General features: G+C 38.2%; 1 protein-coding gene across 1 annotated transcript; it reads left to right on the forward strand.

Moving 5' to 3' along the window:
* Positions 1-243: 243 nt before the first annotated feature.
* tmprss13a (transmembrane serine protease 13a) lies at positions 244-11,034 on the forward strand. Its single transcript, XM_017708872.2, has 13 exons — positions 244-308; positions 4,210-4,378; positions 5,547-5,660; positions 6,035-6,211; positions 6,426-6,552; positions 6,652-6,747; positions 6,910-6,953; positions 7,403-7,565; positions 7,677-7,855; positions 8,005-8,103; positions 9,056-9,198; positions 9,625-9,780; positions 10,696-11,034. Exons 1-13 carry the CDS (start codon positions 291-293, stop codon positions 10,708-10,710), a joined length of 1,500 nt encoding a protein of 499 aa, XP_017564361.1. The 5' UTR covers positions 244-290; the 3' UTR covers positions 10,711-11,034.
* The last annotated feature ends 433 nt before the right edge of the window (positions 11,035-11,467 follow it).

Below are 11,467 nucleotides of genomic sequence, written 5' to 3' on the forward strand. Positions count from 1 at the left end.
GATGAGAGAGCATTTCACACTTTTTACACTTGCTGTCATTTGAGCTTTAGTGAAGCTGAAGTAGAAACTAGTCTGGTAGGTGTGACACTGATACCTGGTAATCATCCTTCCAGTGTGGAGAGATGAATGAGAGTGCAAACGAGGGAGGGAATAATAGAGAAAGGGTAGGCCAACTCGTCTCTTAGGATAAAGGTTAGTCTTGGGGCGAAAGGAGAGGTTTATTGTTCCACCAGGACAGTGGAGACCGGACTCTGCTACACCACCCTACTCAGCTTCTCTCTTCATCTCTGATGGCACAGTATGATCCGGTATGAGTTTGCACCTTTTATGGCTTTTTTATAGATATATAGTGTTTAAGATGTGTGTATACATGTACAGTATGCAACATGTATATGTATGGGTGTTTGTGTATGTATGTGTGTTATTTCGTTATTCAGGCATTTGCTGAATTTGTTTTCAGAGTAGGTTAAACTTTCAATTTAAATCAAATCAGTTAATTCAATAAAATTACTTCAGTGTCTCAGTCAGTAATAGCTAGCTAATACTGGGTGCTTTAATGCAGTTTTTAAACAAAAGTTAGCCTTACAGATGGCACCAGTCTTATACCAGGTATCACAATTGAGTTGATAATGGCATAAAGTTCAAGGCTGAATATCAGAAGGGAAAACATATCCATGAGATAATAAAAAAAAAAAGTTAAGGGTGCTACATGTACAGTAGATCTATCCAGTGTAGCCACACATTCAGGGGAAAATCAACAGGAGAGACCTTTTTACAACAAAATAATAAAAGTCTACCCATTTAGAAACTCTGTCTGCTGATTTATGTTCCCACAATATATAACGCATCCCTAAAATGCAGCCAGTATGAAGTAATGCAGGTAAGCCTTCCAATGTTAATCGATAATAAGTTTTATACTGGACACACACAAGAAACATAGCAGCATGCCCAAAGTTTAGTTTCACTTTGTTTTTTTACCTCTATAGAAGTGTATGTAAAATCTGGTGGGTTTAGGATTGGTTGGTGGGGCATTGACCCACTAAATGACTGTATAGCTACTTTAAGATGTTCATCTTAGGTGCTGCAGTCATGAAATTTTAAAAGCTCATTTTAAAGCTAGTAAGACAACTGATACTCAAGAAATCAATATTTGTACTGATACCATAATATACCATAAAATATATATTGTGCCTTCTTCCCTATTCGATCTCTGAATCCAGAGGTGTCATTTTGTCTATGAAAGACTGGAGTGTTGATATGGAATTTCAGTAGAGAATCATATGATCATATATCTTCAGATACTTCATTTGTCCTGGATATGAATATAGTCCCTGTCATGATAAAATCATTGAATCCTTTTTTTTAAACAGTTACTCTGTTTGAGAATGTCAGCAGCTCTTTTCATATTTTAGAAGTAGTTCAAATATTACTTGAAATAATATTTATTTTTTAATAGTTAGCCATGTGAAATAAAAATACACTGTGCAAAGGTGAAAACTTTCTCATGAGTGTTCTCCTAATCTGTATTGTTTTATATACACTCTATATGGGTGTAAGATTACTAGACACTAATGACTGTAGAACATAGTGTCTTCAGCTTTTCTTTGTAGCTTTTGAATGTTTCTTAAGAATTTGTGCAAACCAGTTTCCTCACAAGCTTAATATAGAGTATCCTTGATTGTTTAACTTGGTGCCTTTAGAAAACTGTGAAATGTGAGCCTTTTACAATAAGAAACACCATTTTAACAGCCTACATGTCTGGAATTGCTATAAATGCAGTACTGTCTTTGTAGCCTTTTATCACTGTAATAAAAATATGTCCATTTATAATTAAGTGAATTATCTAATAAAGATATATATGCCATGCATATAAAGAAAAATGTACTTCACATTCTTTTCACAGTTTTCACATTCTTTCATTCTCTAAAATGTGAAAGACCATCATGTGTATCTTTAACCTTTTCAGAAATATGAAGCATTACTATGTTATTTGCTCTATCAGAGCAGAAGCATTAAATGTAAATGTTGGGAATGCATGGGGTAGAACGGGGGAGGGGGATGCAGTTTCATGCAAACTGAACAAAGAGGTCATCTCACATAACAGAAGCATTAGATTTCATATAACAGAAGCATCAGAATTACATATGCAGTGCACTTTAGACCGCAGGTGTTAATAGGCATGCTCCATATCTAAATGTTCCAGTACATAAAAACTTCCTCCTTGAATTGTGAGATAATCATTCTACTCCCACATACCTGGGAAGAAATGTACAAGGAAGATAAAGAATTTCTATCTCTTATTTGTTTTCATGCACTCGCTGTAGAAAAATCTTTTTTTTTTTTGACCCATGAACATTAAGTTAATAGCTTAGCAGTGATGTTGAAATAGTTTTGACAATCAGACTGCAAGATCAGACTTTTTAAATAGTAGGATCCTTTCACATTCACAACGATGTAGAGAAACTATCTTTAAAACTAGACCACTGACAATAGCCTAGTGAGAGTTTGAGTTTCACCTGGGGGGGTGGTTGAAGCACTCTGTCCTTATGATCCATGACGTTGTGTAAAACATAAATAAAAACAGAATACGATGATTTGCAAATCCTTTTCAACCTATATTCAATTGAATACACTACAAGACAAGATATTTAATGCTCAAATGTTATTGTTTTCTGCAAATATTCACTCATTTTGAATTTGGTGCCTGCAACTTGTTCCAAAGAAGTTGGGACAGGGCCAACAAAAGACTGGGAAAGTTGAGGAACGCTCAAAAAACACCTGTTTGGAACATTCCACAGGTGAACAGGTTAATTGGAAACAGGTGAGTGTCATGATTGGGTATAAAGGGAGCATCCCTGACAGGCTCAGTCGTTCACAAGCACCCACAATCACCACTTTGTGAACAACTGCCTGAGCAAATAGTCCAACAGTTTAAGAACAACGTTTATCAACGTGCAATTGCAAGGAATTTGGGGATTTCATCATCTACAGTCCATAATATCACCAAAAGATTCAGAGAATCTGGAGAAATCTCTGCAAGTAAGCAGCAAGGCAGAAAACCAACACTGAATGCCCGTGACCTTCCATCCCTCAGGCGGCTCTGCATTAAAAACCGACATCATTCTGTAACGGATATTCCCACATGGGCTCAGGAACACTTCAGAAAACCATTGTCAGTGAACACAGTTTGTCGCTCCATCTACAAGCGCAAGTTAAAACTCTGCCATGCAAAGCGAAAGCCACATATCAACACCACCCAGAAACGCTGCCGGCTTCTCTGGGCCCGAGCTCATCTGAGATGGACTGATGCAAAGTGAAAAAGTGTTTTCAGTCTTTTTCAGAGATGTCCCTGCTTATTTCAGCAAGACAACGCCAAGCCACGTTCTGCACATGTTACAACAGCGTGGCTTCATAGTAAAAGAGTGTGGGTACTAGACTGGCCTGCCTGCAGTCCAGACCTGTCTCCCATTGAAAATGTGTGGTGCATTATGAAGCGCAAAATACGACAGCGGAGACCCCGGACTGTTGAGCAACTGAAGTTGTACATCAAGCAAGAATGGGAAAGAATTCCGCCTACAAAGCTTCAACAATTAGTGTCCTCAGTTCCCCAATGCTTATTGAGTGTTGTTAAAAGGAAAGGTGATGTAACACAGTGGTAAACACGCCCCTGTCCCAACTTCTTTGGAACGTGTTGCAGGCATCAAATTCAAAATGAGTGAATATGTGCAAAAAACAATAAAGGGTTATCTGTTTGAACATTAAATATCTTGTCTTTGTAGTATATTCAAGTGAATAGAGGTTGAAAAGGATTTGCAAATCAGCAAATTCTGTTTTTATTTATGTGTTACACAACATCCCAAACTTCATTGGAATTGGGGTTGTACATTGGACAAAATAAACAGAAAATGTGACATATGATTTTAGGGTAAACTACTTAAGTTTTTTGCCTTTGGTGAAGTTCTACTATGTTTGCATTTTAGAAAGTCAACAAAACATGCATTTTGACCAGGTGTGTCCAAACACTTGCGTAAGACTGCATAACAAAAATGCCAGTTTACTCTGTCTAACTTACAGTAACATATTGTTCACATATTCTCATTATTTATCATAATTCTTCTATCCAATGTTGACCAGAAGGGTAATGTTTGCTTTTGAGTTTAGATTGATATATGGCTATATGAGCGATCTGCTTGATCTCTTCTTTTATAGAATGACCCTCCGTACTACTCAGTGGCAGTGCACACACAGCCCCCTCTCAACTTATATGGAGAGGTAATCTATGGAGTGAGTTATGGAGTTGTTCAGACCACTGTCCCAAACTACATCCCACAGAATCCCCTGCCAGTGGCAGCCCCAGTCATCACGCAGAACAGTTTCCGTAAGTACTAGAGACTTTCTATTTCCACAGACTCTGTGGACATCTCTTCAAAGTTGATCACACAAAACATCTCACTTAATTACATTAATTACTCATTAAAATACATTTAATTAACATTTTTTTCCATTCAAATTGGAGTAACAGCCATATTAAACAACATATGTAGTGTAATAATGCAATAAATGTGCTTTGTCATGTTTTATATGAAAAATTCATCAGCTTTACTAGAACCACTTACCTTACCTTATACTCACTCAAGTTTTCATTCCAACAAAGGAGGACACCTGTTTGAAGACTGAAACTTAAACTAGTAGTATCAGGTGTTCTGTTTGATTGCACTGAAAACCTACAGCTGCAATGGCCCTTTGCAGATACGATTGTGATATAGAGAACTATAGGGCTCTGTCAGGGGTTCCAAAGCCAGGTCTGCACAATTTTTATTTTTCACTACATACTGCAATGGACTGGCAACCTGTCCTGGGTGTTTACCTTCTGCCTCTGAATGCTGGGCTAGGCTCCAGCCCCTTTGAGAAACTTTGAGAACCAATCTGACATTTTTTTCTTTTAAACTTAAGCTTTAAATTTTTAAATTGAAACAGTTCATTTAAGATGAGTATCTAAAAGTAGGCCCAAACTACACATATGCTCTACTACCCCATAGGAAGACAGAACTAACAACATGATAGGACACAATGTGAGTATGAAGTATTTCAGGCTAATTTTGTTACTGGTCTGGATTTATTTTTCCCCTTCTATATCCAATCCAAAGCATTTAGCTGAGTATCTAAAAGTAGGCCTGAACTACACAAATGCTCTGCTACCCCACGGAAAGTGGTGTATGTCTTCCTGTGGGGTAGCAGAGCATTATAAATCCTATCCAGCGTTTTCTACTGATACTTCCCTGGTATCAATACCTATTAATATCAGTATACCATTTCTACTGTATACTGTCTAAATGTACGCCAGGAAGGTGGACCTTCAATGTGGATGTACATTAACATCCCCCAAGAGCATATGTGCATATATATAATACAACAGGCTCTGCACAGCGGTATAACACAGTTGTCATTGACTCAGTATTAAATACCTTATGAACTCAGTGTCATACTACTTGACAAAGGCATGACAGTTGAGTTGACTCTCTCATGTTCATTTCTTGCAACCCTAGCACCGCCTAACAGTAAGAAGAAGGAGTGCTGTGCTCACAGTGTCCAGTGTTACTGTGGATCAGGGGCTACTGTTTTCTTGCTGGCCCTAATTGTAGTGGCCATCTGGCTAGGAGGTAGGTGACTCGTTTATCTGTAAATGTTTATATTATTTTAATGTGAATTCATATAAACTCACATTTGTGTAATGTAAATCACAACCATAATAAACTATAAAGCAACTATGACTACAACAATTTTATCTTTATAGCACATTTTACTATACATCCTGTCACAAAGGTGAGCACATCCTCCTCTGGGTGGCACCAGGTAACAAAGTTATAGGCAAAAGACACAAAGATAAAAGATTCATAAGCAGTATTACACACGAAATATTGAGAATTGGTTATTTGGAGAAGTTAGAAATATGAATATGGTTTGTAGAAATATGAATAGTGAAGCTCCCAGAGCATCTGCTAAGCTATGTGAACTCTCCGTCTCTCTTTGGCAGTACATTATGGCACCAGGTTGGCAACGACAGCTATAATCCAGAATGCTGGCGGCAGGGATCATAATGTTGAAGGTGCAAAGCAGTGGAGTATAACAGAAGCTGATTCCTGCTCCAACTTCACAGTGGAATGTGACGCTGTCCGAGACTGCCAGCAGGGCAGTGATGAGACCAACTGTGGTGAGTGAGTGCACATGCCCCAAATCGCTAAAAAAGACAGAAAGTTGTAAACCTGCTCTCTCCTTCAAATTTAGGCAAGAATCAACTGTTGGCACAATGAAGAGTCACAGCTGAGATATCACACTATATTAGACTAATAGAATAAACGGCTATGCACTTAAAAGGCTTAATTGGACTCTAAGCATTCTTTCTCCTCCTTTTTACTGTGTGCCAGTGAGACTTGCTCAGGGTGGGATACTGCAGGTCAGGACTGCTCAGGATGGCCGGTTCCTCCCAGTGTGCTCTCAAGGGTGGGATCAGAGCTATGCTGACCAGACTTGTGGTCAACTGGGCTTCAGGCGGTAAAACCTGTTCTATGACTGTGTTTACATGTACAATGAACTAACTCCATACAAATGAACCTCTCATACAAATGCTGTATATTTATTTTGATCCATCAGGTCATTTGGCTCAAATACAGTGGAGAACCAGATGTCTACTATTCTAACTTTGCAAGCCAGAATATCTCCACTTATTCAAGGTCTTGTCACTGTCAGGTAGGGACATAAAAGAGGCCTTTTTTATTCTTGTTGCTCATAATATACCTGCTGATATTGTGTTGTTAAGTGGATATGCGGCCTGCTTTCACTAATTATCCAGTTCTGTCACTTTCATGTTGTAATTATACATCTGTCTATTGTTATTTTTTTATTCTTCAGCACTTCCTGCCCAAATGAGAGAACAGTCACGCTTGAATGCATCGGTACATATTACTGTATCTAATAATTAAATAATATCATTTAAAACAGTCTTTAATTATCACTCATTAATTCAAATTCAATTCAAATTTCAATTAGCACTTCTTTTAGAAATACATCAACCAAAAATGTCATTGCTTCTAACAATGCATTAGTGCTAATATGGTGCCACTAGCCTTATGTAAATGGATGACATTATCCAATGAGATGCTTAGTGTCTTGCAGTCATTGTTAGCTGATTATGATTTTTTTGGATGAAGTGGTTCTTTAAGAAAGGATTCTTCTTTCATTAATTTAAGATGAATTAATAATTGTGTAACATATTATCTTTTAAATGAATGCATTGTCTTGTGTAATGTTTTGTCTGATATTATGACATGCTCTATGCTACAGAGTGAACTAACCAGGGCATATTATAGAAATTATCTTATGGTCTTTCCCCTTTTTATTATAGACTGTGGAAAGCAACAGGTAACTTCGAGAATTATAGGGGGCAGAGTTGCACAGCTTGGCCGCTGGCCATGGCAGGTTAGCCTGCATTTCAATGGAATGCACATCTGTGGTGGAACCTTGATCTCTCAAGACTTTGTGGTGACAGCAGCTCACTGCTTCCCAGAGTCAGTACAACAGTAGTAGCATTGACATGATTATTCATACTACAGTAATAATGAATCAATGTAAAAGCAATGACACACAGTGACCACTTGACCTTTTGTTTTATCTTCTAGTTCGAATCCTTCATACATGGATGTCAGACGCTGGCATGTTTATACGGGCATGGTTTCTCAGAACAAACTTCAGAACCCCTACTTTGTGAAGAAAATCTTACTGCACAATCAGTATAACAAGAACACTGATGATTTTGACATTGCTCTCCTGAAACTCACTAGTCCTGCTGAACTGTCAAGTGAGTCTTTGACCCAGGGTTGAGATTCTTAAAGTCTGTTCTACATCTTCTGTCAAAAAGATTAGTTTTTGTGTGTGTGTGTGTGTGTGTGTGTGTGTGTGTGTGTGTGTGTGTGTGCTCATGCACTAATTTCCAACTTTGGCATCCAGGCACTGTGAATCCAGCCTGTCTTCCTGCCTTTGAAAAGAACTTTCCTCAAGGAACAGAATGCTGGACATCTGGTTTCGGGGCAACAATAGAAGGAGCAGGTAGAGAATGATACAAGAGAGAAAATTATTATGCAGGAGAAGTTTGTAGTACAGCAATAGAACAAAACTAGGTAGTGACCAGGTAAGTATGAAGCACAGACTCTGATGTACTACATAATTATTTTGGGTAAAATGATGATACCAAGATATTCCAACTCAAGTACAGCGCAATGACTAACAGGCTCTAGCTATTACAGTGATAAATTGCATGGTTAAATATGTCGTAAATATTTCAAGTAGCAAGGCTGTAAGTACAAACATGCATGAAAATTTCAATGACACCTTCAAGCAGAAAAGTAAATAGGAAAAAAAAACAAGTACTAAGTTATGTGGCATAAAATCAAGGCATAAAATTCAAAGATAATTGCAAAAAGATAGATAGCAAATAGTAAGGACCCATAGAAAACTATAGAATCATTGTTTTCTCTTAAAGTCTAGATTTTGTTTGTATTTATAGGTAATAGGCAGGTGCATACCATGTATGATAGAATTACCCAGTACATTTTACCCAAAATATTTGCACAGTACTGTGAAGCACCAGATACTTACACAGTTAATACCTAGAACCTATTGGGCATTTAAGTGTAAATTAGTTACGTTACCCAAAGTAGTTACCTGCGTGCTTTGGTGTTTGTACCTCACACTTACATGGTTAGTATTCAGAACTTAACAAACTGTAAAAGAAAGTGTTACCAAGGAGTTAAGAGTCAGTCATCAATGTCATAGAATAAGAGCTTATAGATACACATCCAACAATGCATCTTAAACTGAACTCAAGCTAAACTCAACTTAAATTGAACATGATCTCTGATTTTTTAAGATTTGAAGGCTCTAGTCTCAGCATATGAAATGCTTTCCTATGCTGCTATACACATACCACATTAGCCCTTTCTGTGCCAGTTTGGGTGACCTATTTGTCTGCTCATCATGTGTATGTGTTCCATTTTCACAGACATTGGCTCTGTGGATCTCATGGGGGTGGCAGTGAGCATCATTGATGTGTGGGTTTGTAATAGTAGTGATGTCTACCGGGGACGAATCTCTATGAACATGATGTGTGCTGGTGACATGCAAGGAGGACGGGACTCCTGTCAGGTGGGTTTCTTCCTACTGGTCATTCAGCATGCCCATCAGATTGGGCTAACAGATGCCTTGAAGCAAATTCAGTCCAGTCCAGCTGGTCCAGTTGTTTTGAATGCTTCTTTGAAGTCTTGTTATTTCCCATGACACTGATTCTTTCTGGTGCCTGGACTGGTATGGTGATGCATGCAGAGAGAACATATGGTACAGACATATGTGTTCCCACTTCATATTACTCCATGTTTCCTTTTATAAACACGTATTATTATAAATTATAAATGGGTTCATTTGTAAATAAGGGTAATAACAATTGCTTTATTGAGTTATAATGTGTTTTCTAAAATGAACTGATGCAAAGATTCTGCCTTTCTAGCCATAATGACAAAAGCCACAGTGCAGTCCTCAAATTGAATTATACAATATATGTATTTTGCTGTTCAGGGGGACAGCGGAGGTCCTCTGGTGTGTCAGGACAGTGACCAGCGGTGGTATCTAGCAGGCGTGACAAGCTGGGGGGCAGGTTGTGGACGGAGACAAAGGCCAGGTGTCTACAGCAAAGTGACCAGCCTCTTGCCCTGGATCCAAAGTAAGATGCAGGTGAGAAGATGCCCGTAAACATTAGTGGCTTCCAGAGCTCAGAAATAATGCTACCTATAGCTACTATATTGTAAATTTGCAACAGGTGACATCTAAACACAGAGAAAACAGTGGATTGTCTGCCATTAAGTGTGCCTATTTTATACTTACACTCACTGGCCATTTTATCAGGTACACCAATCACCTAGGTGGACTTTGCAGGTATACAATTACAGACTGTAGCCCATCTGTTGCTGACATTATTTGGGTGGAGGATCAGTCACAACACAGTGACACCATCATAGTAGGGACACATTACTGTGTGTTGTAGTAGTACAATTGCCAGGTGAATAATTCTTTATAATAATAATTCATTATTTTTATTTATTTATTTATTTATTTATTTATTTATTTATTTATTCATTCATTCATTCATTCATTCATTTTGTACTGTGACTTTTATTAGACCCACCTTCCCTGCTGATACATTTTGTAAGTGTGCAGTCAGAGACTATAGCTTATCTGTTGATGGACAAATTGTATTAGTCATCCTCTAGCCCTTCTTTTTCTGACCATAGGATCACGGTTGGCAAACTATGCTCAGCTCAGCTATTTCTCAGCCATTGCAGTTCCTGATACATTTCTACCAGTGCAACATTCACTTACATGGTTTGTTGCTGTCACTGCTATGCTGAGAATAGGCTGCCACCTGAATAGTATCTGGTCAATGGTAGTCCTGTGATGGTGCATGTCTAATGATGGACGGGGTAGAGTGTGGATGACAAACTGTGCAGCAACAGATGGGCTACAGGCAGTAACTGAATACCTGCAAAATTTATGTTAATGGTAGTTACCTGATAAAATAATGAGAGTAAGTACAAATTACGTAATAAACTGACAACTCAGTGCTAAGTACTTCTGCTTTGTCATTTACAGAAAGAAAGACCTTAATGTCAGCCTACATTCACTCCTCCCAAAGGACTATGGGACATCCTTACATGTTTCGACAGCAATCTACAGCGGCCAAACAAGAGTACTGATAGATGAAGACCACAGAGGACAGAAACAGATCATGACAATAATGCACTTTGAAATGGGATGGTGATTCTCCATTGCAGCTTTTCCATTGGGAAATGGGTGCAGACTTTAATACAGCTTTACGTTCTAGCTAGAGGGCACAAACACTACCTATAAGTCCACAGGGCTGCATTCGTGACTCTGCCATGCTTAGTGAGTCACCAAGCTGTCCATGAACATATGCTTTATTGGATGAATTCACACTGATATAAAGCACATTTTATGAGTCTTTCAGCCTTTGTCTTGTTGTACATTTCTGGTGTGCACTGATGCTTGGCTCTGGGAGTATTATGTGTAGGTTTTATTTTTCTACCAGTATGAATCCAGTGCATGCTTGTTGCATCTGAACTGATTCTTCACGATCTCACTGAACGTTAAAAAAGACTTTCTGAAGAAATTTATAAAAAGGAATTAATCTGAAACATGGAACAAAATATTCACTTTTCATTGATTACACCTTAGTGTATATGAGTATGATGAGCAAGTTTGATCCACAAGTGCTCTTAAGACATGCAGGAATGTGGTCTTTTCACTAGATGACAGATTATACTTCCAGTCCAAAACACAAAGCGTCTTAAATAAAGCACACAATACATATGCATGCATGTGGAATATTTTTTTGGACCTTTAA

Source organism: Pygocentrus nattereri, chromosome 17 (genome assembly GCF_015220715.1).
Source record: "Pygocentrus nattereri isolate fPygNat1 chromosome 17, fPygNat1.pri, whole genome shotgun sequence".
Classification (NCBI taxonomy): domain Eukaryota; kingdom Metazoa; phylum Chordata; class Actinopteri; order Characiformes; family Serrasalmidae; genus Pygocentrus; species Pygocentrus nattereri.